Source organism: Rhamphochromis sp. 'chilingali' (genome assembly GCF_963969265.1).
Source record: "Rhamphochromis sp. 'chilingali' genome assembly, chromosome: 3".
Taxonomy (NCBI): Eukaryota; Metazoa; Chordata; class Actinopteri; order Cichliformes; family Cichlidae; genus Rhamphochromis; species Rhamphochromis sp. 'chilingali'.
Window position 1 is genome coordinate 4,342,747 of NC_137931.1, and position 12,927 is coordinate 4,355,673.

The 12,927-nt window shown below is 40.9% G+C and overlaps 1 protein-coding gene across 1 annotated transcript in view; it reads right to left on the reverse strand.

The window, feature by feature from the left end:
• Window positions 1-12,927, reverse strand: part of LOC308394299 (uncharacterized protein) — a 1,060,216-nt gene that overhangs the window by 969,103 nt on the left and 78,186 nt on the right. The window contains exons 8-9 of the mRNA XM_080878552.1: window positions 6,244-6,417; window positions 617-793 (exon numbers count right to left, since the gene is read on the reverse strand). Coding sequence (XP_080734678.1) covers window positions 617-793; window positions 6,244-6,417 — 351 coding nt within the window. The remainder of the gene's footprint in view (window positions 1-616; window positions 794-6,243; window positions 6,418-12,927) is intronic.

The window sequence follows — 12,927 nt, forward strand, 5'->3', positions numbered from 1 at the left end:
AACTTTGCTTCACTTCAGCAGCATCAGCTCATGTTCACATGTTGCTTCATGGTTTGCTTCAGTTTTTGATCGACTGCAGAATATTTTGAAGGTTATCTGCTATAAAAAGCCAGAAGAGGAAAATCTGCTTCATGTGTTTCTGTTTGATCCTCAGTGACTTTGACACAAAGGCCTCTGCTGTGATGATCACACCTCTGATCAAGTCTCACAGTGTCACAACTGATAAATGATCAGAGTTAGAATATTTCTGACTGTCTGCTGTGTGCCGTGACCTTTGACCTGCTAAAGACAGTCAGCTGTGGATTATTCATTGTTGTGTCTGATACTTAGAACTGTGAGGAAGAAGCTACACAGTTAATCAGGGTCCCCTCTCTCTGAATCAGGAAAGGTGGGCAGGCCGCGTGTGGGCCGCGGGCCATACGTTGAGTATCACTGTTTGAAATGTGAACATTGTTCTGCTGCAGTCAATGGACTAAACCAGAGAAGAAGAAAACAGACTTTACCATGAAGATCCTCAGTGTGGATCAGTATAATATCAGCCTGATGTCTGCAGTTTAGTGTCAGCACAACTTTCACATCATATTCATCTCAGCACAACTAAAACATGCTGACTGACCTCAGAGTTTCAAGTTTACATCCTGGACTCTCCAGGAAACCACACAGATGCTTCACTCCTGGATCCTGCAGCTTGTAGTTGTTGTACAGGTCCAGCTCTCTCAGATGGGAGGGGTTGGACTTCAGTGCTGCTGCCAGATAATCACAGCTGATCTCTGACAAACCACAGTCCATCAATCTGTATAAAGAATGAAAGATGTAAGTTTATTAGACAAAGTGCTTGAAATCATTCAGTGTTTCATCATCTGTTCAGAGCTGAAGAAGGTTCAGAATGTAGAAGTTTAGAAAATGGAAACTCCAAACAGCTGAAGCCAACAGGAAGCAGCTTCAAACAAACACAACAAGAGAAAAAACTCTGAATGTTTCACATTAAAGTCGAACATTTCTCATAAAAACAGGACAAAGACTTGAAAAAGTCGTGTTTTTCCTTCCAGGAACCACATGGCTTCACTTTTAAAGGTGAAGTGTGACAGAAATGGACATATTGAAATCAATGATATCAAAGCTGGAATCAAATGAGTCCAAGTCTTCTGCTGATTCAGCATCACATTCATCTTTGCTCCTTGTTCTGCATCCCCACCATAAATATAAAGAGGCAAAACTCACATTTTCCAAAATCCTCTTTAAGCTTCGACAATAAAGGAAGATAGTTTTATACAAGTCTTTGTGGTTTTCTTGTCACCCAGATGCCCGAGTACTTAAACTTGTTATAGCTGGGTTTAAAAGGGGCTAAAATACACAAAACTCCCCAGTTGTCGTACAGATAGACTTTGCCTCGCTCTTCCCAAAATTCACTTTATATCCAGAAATTGTCCCAAATTCCTTAAGTATGCATTAAGGTGACCTTGAGGCTCTTAAAGGCGCCTATAAATAAAACGTATTATTATTATTATTATTGTAAGTCTATCCAAAAGTTTGCGGAGGCTGTTCGATGGGTTGGAAATAAATAAAATCATGTCGTCGGCATAAAGAGAGACTTCATGTTCGATACCCCTCGATGTTTTCCCTCAACACCAACACATTGTCTCAGAGCAACAGCTAGCGGTTCAATGGCAAAAAGGAGACAGAGGGCATCCCTGTCCTGGGGGGCAGATTATTGTTAGTCTGGACGGCTGTTAGAGGGGAGCAATACAATACTTTTATCCAAGATACAAAATTAAAGACACATTTTTTAAGCGTATAAAAAAAAATCCCATCTCACTTGATCCAACGCCTTTTCTGCGTCAAGCCAAATTACAGTTTCCAATGTATCACCTTTAACATGGGTATAAATGATATTTAATAGAGCTCTAATGTTCAAAAAAGAGTGCCTAATAAAGCCCGTCTGGTGAAATAATGGAGGACAAATACTTGTGTAAGCGACGGGCCAACACTTGAGCCAGGATCTTGGTGTCTGTGTTGAACAAAGATATTAAACGACATGAACGACAATCTAAATGGTCTTTTTCCTGTTTTACAATTAAACACATCACTGCTTGATGCATTGTTGGAGGCAACGACTGTGAGAGGAAGGATTCTTCAAAAGTTGATTTTAACAGTGAATTCAGTCGGTCAGAAAACTTTATGAAAAAATCAGATGGATACCCGTCGGGGCAGCAGATTTTCCAGACTGCATGCTCCGTACGGCCGTTTCAATTTCAACATTAGAGACAGGTTCCTCCAGACTAGCGATCGCATCTTCTCCCAAGGAGGGAATATAAAACACCTTATTGAAATCATTGTAGATCTCAAGGATAGTTGGTTAGCTGTTCTTAGTCGTAGCTGGTGAGCTGATAACTCGCCTGTTTTTTCTCCATGTTCATAAGCGTAGCTGCAACTTTGACTCAGCCTGTTTTGTAGATATGAGATTGTATTCAGTTTGTCATTGTAACCGCTGTGTATATAATACAGGCTCAGGAGAGTGGCTGCACACAGCATGTAGTTTAGTGTCACGGTCACAGTGGCTGACCGTATGGAGAGTGTGTGGAGGACTCAGGCGCAGACACTGGCGCAGACATGGAACTGAGTTTTGAACGAAAAGCGAGCCTTTATTTCGGCTGAAGACATCAAACAAGGCAGAATCACAGTGAAGAGAACTAAACTGGGGAACTAATACTATAATAAGTCATGAAGACATGGAAAGCTATGGCTAAGAATACAAAAGACTGGGCATGAAAATATGGAGGGTGGGAACACAGATGACGCGACACAGAGACTAAATACACATGAGGGATGATCAAGTTCCAAACATTAAAACTGTCAAAGCTGCAGGGGGGATTGGCTGTTCCAAACCTGAAATATTATTTCTGGGCAGCTCAGATGAGACCCCTGACTGTATGGGTGCGGGATTTGTCTGAAACTCAGTGGCTAAACATTGAGAAGACAATGTGCGAAAGATCATTGGAATCCCTGCTTTGTTCTAACATTTCAATTAAAAATGTGCATATGGGGGAACGGACGAGGGTCACACTAAAGATTTGGCGTAGAATCAAACAATCATTTGGTCTTCCAAAAGAAATTTCAATGTTATCAAGCCTCTCCTCCCTGCAGGGTTTTTCTCCTATTGTGGAAGACTCTGGCTTCAGAGCATGGTCACATAGCGGGCTTCATAAACTTTGTCATGTTGTGAGGAATGGGCACCTGAGCTCATTTGAACAGTTGAGGTCAGTTTCGGCTTCCTTCTTCTGACTTTTTTAGATTTCTGCAGCTAAGAAGCTTTTTGACAAAACATAAAGAATGGAGGCAAGTTTTGGAGCCCTCACCCATTGAGGAAATATTTCTAAAAACATTTCAAAGTAATTCCTCCCCAAAATTAATCACTCATTTTTATAACGCATTTATGAGTTTCAATACAAATGCAACTTTGGATATTAAGGCAAGGTGGGAAGCTGAGACTGGCACTCAAATCTCAGAGGACACCTGGGAAGAGGTGTTCGGTGAAGCCCATCTGGTGACTAATTCTGGGCTGTGGAGAGAATTTAAATGGAAGGTGGTCATGAGATATTTTAGAACCCCAGAGATAATTGCCAAAATGAAGCCTACAAATCCTGACACCTGCTGGCGAAATTGTGGTACTTCTTTAGGAACCCACTCACATATATTCTGGTCATGCCCAAAAATCTGCTCACTTTGGAATGACATATTTAAAGTTCTCAGTACAGTTTTCCAACAACCATTAACAAAAGACCAACAGTTAGCCATTTTAGGAGTCTTACCAAAGGGTTTTGCGGGAAACAATAAAACGTATCTCTTAAGAATCTTACAGCAGCACTAAAGTGTATCACTATTAAATGGCTGAATCTTGACCCACCTTCATATAATATGTGGATTGATAAAGCAAGAGAAATTTACCAGATGGAGGAAATAACATCTGCTCTGCGGATTCAGAGAGAATTGTTTACTGAGCGTTGGCGACCCATACATGCTTTACTGTTTCAATAATTTAGCATAGGTCTGTTTCGTTTTGTCCATTTACGGCTAAGTTTGTCACATGTTATTTAATATTACATAAAGTTTTTGTTTTCTTTTTGTTTTTGTTGTTGTTGTTGTCTGTTTGTTTGTTTGTTTGGGTTTTGTTTTGCTTGGGTTTTGTTTTGTGCTTCCTAATTGCAGTTCTTATTTTAATCTACATTTCTGCATTGCAGTTCCTGTAACTGTCCTACTTGTGAACATTGACAAGTACAAGTTGCAATGTTGTAAATTATAATAAAAATTGAGTATAGAAAAAAGAACATTAAAGTCGTACATTTCTCATATAAACAGGACAAAGACTTGAAAAAGTCGTGTTTTTCCTTCCAGGAACCACATGGCTTCACTTTTAAAGGTGAAGTGTGACAGAAATGGACATATTTGAAGTCCAACACCTTTTTCCAGTCACATTATTAAAGCAGACAAACTACAAGCTCATTTTCATTCCAACAAGTCATCTTCTGACCTGGACTAACAACACTGGTCTCTATGTGCAGCTGGCTGTGAGACCAGTGCTCAGGGAGCGTCTACAAAGTGCAACACTGAAAGAACATCACACACTCATTTGCTTCCAGCACTTTCACACAAACATCTACTGTCATTATTGTCACCAAACTCTGTGGATCCTTTATTGCAAATTCAAATGGGATCAAATGGTCAGACAAAAGAGGGTTATGAGGAAATATGATGAAATGTTGTGTATTAGCAGCAAGTTATTGAATCTTTTTCCTCAGAAACAAAACAAAATGATTGACAAACATGTTTTTACAAACTCAGTGTTGGACTTGGATCAGCAGGATAAGCTGATGTTTAAAGGCATTTGAGTCTCGCTGTATGAGAGTCCAGTTCTTACTCAATATTTATGGATGATGTTCTTTCAGTGTTGCACTTTGTAGACGCTCCCTGAGCCTCACAGCCAGCTGCACATGGACCAGCTGACATTACCCAGCATTAGAGGCGGCTGTAAAAAATTCATGTTCCCATTTAAATGGTTTTAATTTGAATAAAACGATGTTGATTCATTCAATCCTGAATCGATGTTTAATATAAATGTATTTTGCCAGAATCTCAGGTTAAAGCTCACAAACTATTTCAACAAGCAGCAAACAGCTAAAACAGTAAATGAGAGCAGCTAAACACACAAAGATGGAAACACAGAGCGTGGATCGTTCACTCGACGGCACGTACACGGACACGCCGTCGGGGCTGAAAGTGGACAGCTCACAGATCCTGAAGCTGCAGGTTTCATCTGTCTCCAACCAAAACTGAGTGAAGCAGCAGCAAAAGAAGATCCAAACTCTGCTTCACGTTTGATCAATATGCTCATGAATTCTCTCTGACTTTGGCTGTTCCTGCCTGCACAGCTCTCTCTCTCTCAGTGTACTCCAAGAACAGCTTCAAACATCTGTTTCTGCATCATTCACTGTTTATTAGCCACCAGTCTGCTGTTGTGTTCAGTGCTGTCGGCCTCTGACAGTAAAGCCTCATTTCTGCTGTTCCATGGAAACTTTTTAAAATGATGACAGATTACAAACTCTCAGCTGTGTCTGTAATCAAACCTCTGTAACTTTGCTTCACTTCAGCAGCATCAGCTCATGTTCACATGTTGCTTCATGGTTTGCTTCAGTTTTTGATCGACTGCAGAATATTTTGAAGGTTATCTGCTATAAAAAGCCAGAAGAGGAAAATCTGCTTCATGTGTTTCTCTTTGATCCTCAGTGACTTTGACACAAAGGCCTCTGCTGTGATGATCACACCTCTGATCAAGTCTCACAGTGTCACAACTGATAAATGATCAGAGTTAGAATATTTCTGACTGTCTGCTGTGTGCCGTGACCTTTGACCTGCTAAAGACAGTCAGCTGTGGATTATTCATTGTTGTGTCTGATACTTAGAACTGTGAGGAAGAAGCTACACAGTTAATCAGGGTCCCCTCTCTCTGAATCAGGAAAGGTGGGCAGGCCGCGTGTGGGCCGCGGGCCATACGTTGAGTATCACTGTTTGAAATGTGAACATTGTTCTGCTGCAGTCAATGGACTAAACCAGAGAAGAAGAAAACAGACTTTACCATGAAGATCCTCAGTGTGGATCAGTATAATATCAGCCTGATGTCTGCAGTTTAGTGTCAGCACAACTTTCACATCATATTCATCTCAGCACAACTAAAACATGCTGACTGACCTCAGAGTTTCAAGTTTACATCCTGGACTCTCCAGGAAACCACACAGATGCTTCACTCCTGGATCCTGCAGGTTGTTTCTCCACAGGTCCAGCTGTCTCAGATGGGAGGGGTTGGACTTCAGTGCTGCTGCCAGATAATCACAGCTGATCTCTGACAAACCACAGCTCCACAATCTGTATAAAGAATGAAAGATGTAAGTTTATTAGACAAAGAGCTTGAAATCATTCAGTGTTTCATCATCTGTTCAGAGCTGAAGAAGGTTCAGAATGTAGAAGTTTAGAAAATGGAAACTCCAAACAGCTGAAGCCAACAGGAAGCAGCTTCAAACAAACACAACAAGAGAAAAACTCTGAATGTTTCACATTAAAGTCGTACATTTCTCATAAAAACAGGACAAAGACTTGAAAAAGTCGTGTTTTTCCTTCCAGGAACCACATGGCTTCACTTTTAAAGGTGAAGTGTGAAAGAAATGGACATATTGAAATCAATGATATCAAAGCTGGAATCAAATGAGTCCAAGTCTTCTGCTGATTCAGCAGAAGACTTGGACTCATTAGGACTCATTACCTAATCAAACCTCTGTAACTTTACTTCACTTCAGCAGCATCAGCTCATGTTCACATGTTGATTCATGGTTTTCATGGTTGATTCACCTCATTTTTAAAAAATGACCTCTGACAGGAAAGTCTCATTTCTGCTGTTCAACAGTGAAGAAATGTAAATTTTCAAAATGACAAATTGGAAAACACAGAGCTGTGTCTCTAATCAAAGCAGAGATGGAACGATGCCACTTTTCATGTCTGATATCGATATGAATCCAATATAGTCGATTTTATAATCAAACGTTTTTTTTAATCTCTTGCTGCATTTTGTATAAATTCATACTCAAGTTTAAACAATCTAAACACTAAAGCTGTTCTGTTATACCTGTCTGCAAAAACACACTGCAGCCAAAACATTAGACAATACTGATCTTTGTATTTAAACTTTTATCAGAATTTTAAATCTAAAGTATTTAAAGTAATATTCAAAAGTCATTTAAATCAGTTTGATGCAGACTTCAAAAACTCTTTGGTTGTGAATAAAAGAAGTGCAACATCAGCACAAAATAATGTTTCTATTGAACAACTAACACAAACAGGTTGTAGAATGGAGCCTTTTATACTCACAGCTGAACAGAAACAACATCCAGAGTGGAAAACAGTGCAAATAACTGCAAACAGGCTTCATGACACTCATGTTTGATCAGATTCACTCCCTGCTCTCACACACCAACTCCAGACCTGCATTCATCTTTTCCCTCTGAACCCCCCAAACATACAAACCCTGAGCCACCACCATTGCCCTTTCACTGACTGCCCCACTCCACCATTTGACCCTTAGAACTGAAGACGCTTCTCTCATAAGAGGTGAAACATCTTCAAGGAAACTTAAAGAAGTCCAGACGCTTTTCTTTCCAAGCTCCTTAGACTACGATGACCTGGATGTCTGAGAACCTTCACAGACTGATTTTACAAGAACAACTTGTGTCAAAAATCCCTGGCAGTGCCTCTCTGTCACACACACAAATCACTACAGTTACAAATTTAATAACTTAAAAACCTCAGAAAAACAGAACTGAGCAAACCAAACAAACAAACAAACAAACAAACAAACAAACAAACAAACAAACAAACAAACAAACAAACAAACAAACAAACAAACAAACAAACAAACAAACAAACAAACAAACCAGAGACCAGGTAAGAACATTGTTGAGGTTTAAATTTATAATCTTAAATACTTATATGCTGATTATATTGCTTTATAAGAAAGGCCCAACTCTGAGTACACTCTGTGCCGACAGGACTGACAGGAAATTACATGCTTTTGCAGGCAAAAAGTGAAACTAAGCAGAGTGTTTGATCGAAACTTAAAGTGTGTGTGACGTCTATATAAATGACTAGGCTTCCTGTTTTGTGCTTCAGACCTGGGGTTGTGTGTTCAGGTCTCCATATCCGGATATGTAAAATAAAGATAATTTTTTAAAGTAAAAAGACCACTTTTGAGCCGTGTCTTTTTGGCCGTAAAGAATACCAAAGGACCGGAATTTAATAACATTAAAAGCAAACAATAAATGAGCAAAGTAGTGCATGATAAATATAGATGACAAATACAAAGTGCAATATAGAAACACTGGGTAAAAAGAAATGAACAATTAAAAAGGAGGATAACAGATGTGAGCAGTAGTTAAACAGTAGAAATAAATATATAATAAACAAATAAAAATAGATAATAAATGAAAGCCAGGTCTGAAAGGTGAGTTTGGCTTTAAAAGCATGAAAACACACTGCTGTCTTCAGGAAGGCTGCTCCAGTAACAGAAAGTCATCTACATGTGGGTTTAGTTCTGACTTTAGGGACAAGTAAAAAAATAAAATAAAATAAAAACATCTGTCCAGACAACCTGACAGTCAAAAATATAAACTCAGGAACTTAAAAGGAAAATTGTGCTGACTTTGAACGTCCGCATCAAGATAAACTTACAGATTTAAGAGTCAAAAAGTGTCAAAACGTCTGTATCCTTACCTGAGAGTTTCAAGTTTACAGTCAGGACTCTTTAGTCCAACACACAGCAAATCCAATTCTGAATCCTGCAGCTTGTTCGAGCTCAGGTCCAGCTCTCTCAGATGATTGGATGGGGAGCTGAGAATTTCAGACAAAGCTTCAAAGCTTCTTTTTGAGAGTGCACAACGACTCAGCCTGAGGAAGAATAACAATGGAGACATATTCTTTTATTCATCTAGCATTATTAAACATATTTGTTCATAGATTCACTTACAGCACTTTCTTGGATGCTTTGACCACTGGCAGCAGCTTCAAAAATGCCTTCTCTGAACGGGAGTATTTCTCCAGGTCGAACTCATCCAGATCTGATGACAGTAAGATGAAGACCAGAGCCGACCACTGAGCAGGAGACAGTTGATCTGTGGAGAGACGTCCTGATCTCAGGGACTGTTGGATCTCCTCCACTAGAGAACGATCATCCAGTTCATTCAGACAGTGGAACAGGTTGATGCTTTTCTCTGCAGACAGTTTCCCACTGAGCTTCTTCTTGATGTACTGGACTGTTTCCTGATTGGTCTGTGAGCTACTTCCTGTCTGTGTCAGCATGCATAGAAGATCCTGATTGGTCTGCAGTGAAAGACCCAGGAGGAAGCGGAGGAACAAGTCCAGGTGGCCATTTGGACTCTTTAAGGCTTTGTCCACAGCACTCTGGTAGAAGTCTTTTACAGTAAGTGTTTTCTGGAAGATTTTAAAGAGAGGAGATTGTTTCTTAAGCAGGTTGACTCCAGAGTTGATGAAGGTCAGATAGACATGAAGAGCAGCAAAGAACTCCTGAATGCTCAGATGGATGAAACAGTAAACAACGTTGTTGAACATGTGACACTCATCAGCTTTAAAGATCTGTGTGAACACTCCTGAGTACACTGAGGCTGCTCTGATATCGATGCCACACTCTGTCAGGTCTGATTTATAGAAGATCAGGTTTCCTTTCTGCAGCTGATCAAAGGCCAGTTTTCCCAGAGACTCAATGATCTTCCTGCATGAATCTGTCTCAGCTCCTCCATCATACTTGATGTCCTTCGTTTTTAGGTGAAATAGCACAAGACGTAGGTAGAGCTCTGTGAGAGTCTTAGGCAGATCTTGACTCTCTTTGTTCTTCATGACAAACTCCAGAACTGTAGCAGTGATCCAGCAGAAGACTGGGATTCTACACATGATGTGGAGGCTTCGTGATGTCTTGATGTGGGAGATGATGCTGCTGGCCTGCTCCGAATCTCCGAATCTCTTCCTGAAGTACTCCTCCTTCTGTGGGTCAGTGAACCCTCTGACTTCTGTCACCATGTCAACAATGTCACAAAGGATCTTATTGGCTGCTGCAGGTCGTGTGGTTATCCAGAGGCGAGCAGAGGGAAGCAGTTTCCCCCTGATGAGGTTTATCAGCAGCACATCCACTGAGGTGGACTTTCTAGGGTCAGTCAGGATTGCAGTTTTGTGGAAGTCCAGAGGAGGTCGACACTCATCCAGACCATCAAAGATGAACACAACCTGGAAGTCTTCAAAGATGTAGATTCCTGCTTCTTTGGTTTCAGTAAAGAAGTGATGAACAAGTTCCACCAAGCTGAACTTTTCCTCTTTCAGCAGATTCAGCTCTCTGAAAGTGAATGGAAACATGAACTGGATGTCCTGGTTGGCTTTGTCTTCAGCCCAGTCCAGAGTGAACTTCTGTGTTAGGACTGTTTTCCCAATGCCAGCCACTCCCATTGTCAGCACTGTTCTGATTGGTTTATCTCTTCCAGGTGGGAGTTTAAAGATGTCTTCTTGTCTGATGGTTGTTTCTGGTCTGTCCGGTTTCCTGGATGCTGTTTCAATCTGTCTGACCTCATGTTCATCATTGACCTCTGCAGTCCCTCCCCCTGTGATGTAGAGCTCTGTGTAGATCTGACTCAGGAGGGTCGGGTTTTCTGTTGTAGAAATCCCCTCGAGCACACACTGGAACTTCTGCTTCAGGTCTGACTTGAGTTTGAGCTGACACTCAGTGAGAATCTCTGCATGAATAAACAGCAAATGACACAAATGAGAAAACTGCATTCTGGTTACTGTGGTTATGTGTTCAGTTCACTGGACTCTTGGTGTCATGATCCGAGTGAGTCTGAGTAACTTTCCACAGCATCAGCTCTCCTCCCCTGGGTGGAGCCCTCCTCACTCCTCCGTGCTCCTCACCTGTTGCCAATTACTCCGGCAGTATTTATGAGCAGCACTCACAATGAACCTTCTCCAGATTGTGTGCTTAGCACAGTCAGTTCTCTGCCTCACATTTTGTCTTGTGCTCCTCAGCTTGTTTCGCGTAACCCTCTTTTCCTGTTCCCTAGTCGGCACCTGGATACATCTTCCAACTCTCGCCATAAGTCACGCCTCAGGATTCTGGCCTGCCACTGCTGGGAAAACTCCCTCTTGCAAACTGCCATCCTCAGCTGCCTGCCTCCCTGTGCACCCACATCTCACTCTGTACCCAGATTTAATTCATCTCCTCCTCCAGCTGATCTCCACCTGCAGCCACGTAACACCTCTTAGTTTTTAAATCTTGGACTCATTCACTACACTGTGGACCACTCTGATTATTATCTCCTTTGTTCCAGTGATCCTGGATAGTTTCTATTCGCCCGATTCTGCCCCTGTTGTTCCTTTGACCTGCCTCAGCTTATGTTCTGGCCTCAGCTCTGCACTTCTCATAATACCTCGCTTGCTGTTGAATTTAGCCGTGATTCAGCTTTCTCCGTCAAGAAATCTAGTAAAATACATTTCTGTTAAAAGTCACTCAGCCTCCGTTTTTTGGTTCTGTGCTTGACTCCATTCCTTTTCATGAGCCATTGAGCCCTGACACTTGGGTTATAACTGAGGGCAGGTTTTATAGAGACACATTTGATTTAATTATGTTTATTTATACAGCACCAAATCAATACTAGCAACATTTCACATATTACATAAACAACACTATGGAGCCAGTGATGAATAAATATGTAGAATAAATGAAAGAATTTCAAGTATAAAAGTTTTTTTTATTAATTCCTCCAAATAACAACAACAGTCACCCCAATGTGCTTTATATTGTAAGATAAAGAACCTACAATAATATAACAGAAAAAACCCCAACTATCTTTTTGGGTCCTGAAAACTGAAGGCTCTCCCTCCCATTCTACTTTTAAATACTCTGTGAACAACAAGTAGGCCTGCAGAGCGAGAGCGAAGTGCTCTAATAGGGGGATATGGTACTACAAGGTCATTAAGATAAGATGGGGCCTGATTATTTAAGACCTTGTATGTGAGGAGCAGGATTTTGAATTCAATTCTGGATTTAACAGGAAGTCGATACAGGAGAAATCTGCTCTCTCTTTCTAGTCCCTGTCAGGACTCTTGCTGCAGCATTTTGGATTAACTGAAGCCTTTTCAGCGAGTTTTTAGGACTTGCTGATAATAATGAATTACAGTCGTCCAGCCTTGACGTAATAAATGCATAAACTTGTCACGGCTGGGGCAGCAGTCGTGCGGTGGAGTTAAATGAGGACCCAAGTTGCAGACAGTGGTGGAGATGCGAGTGAGGTTTTATTTACAGTGAACAAACCAAGGTGAGGGCAGAACTAAACATAAACCTAAACTGGAAAAACTACAGTGGCTTGCAAAAGTATTCGGCCCCCTTGAACTTTTCCACATTTTGTCACATTACAGCCACAAACATGAATCAATGTTAGTGGAATTCCAGGTGAAAGACCAACACAAAGTGGTGCACACGTGAGAAGTGGAACGAAAATCATACATCATTCCAAACATTTTGTACAAATAAATAACTGCAAAGTGGGGTGTGCGTAATTATTCAGCCCCTGAGTCAATACTTTGTAGAACCAGCTTTTGCTGCAGTTACAGCTGCCAGTCTTTTAGGGTCTGTCTCTACCAGCTTTGCACATCTACAGACTGAAATTCTTGCCCATTCTTCTTTGCAAAACAGCTCCAGCTCAGGCAGATTAGATGGGCAGCGTTTGTGAACAGCAGTTTTCAGATCTTGCCACAGATTCTGGATTGGATTTAGATCTGGACTTTGACTGGGCCATTCTAACACATGGACATGTTTTGTTTTAAACCACT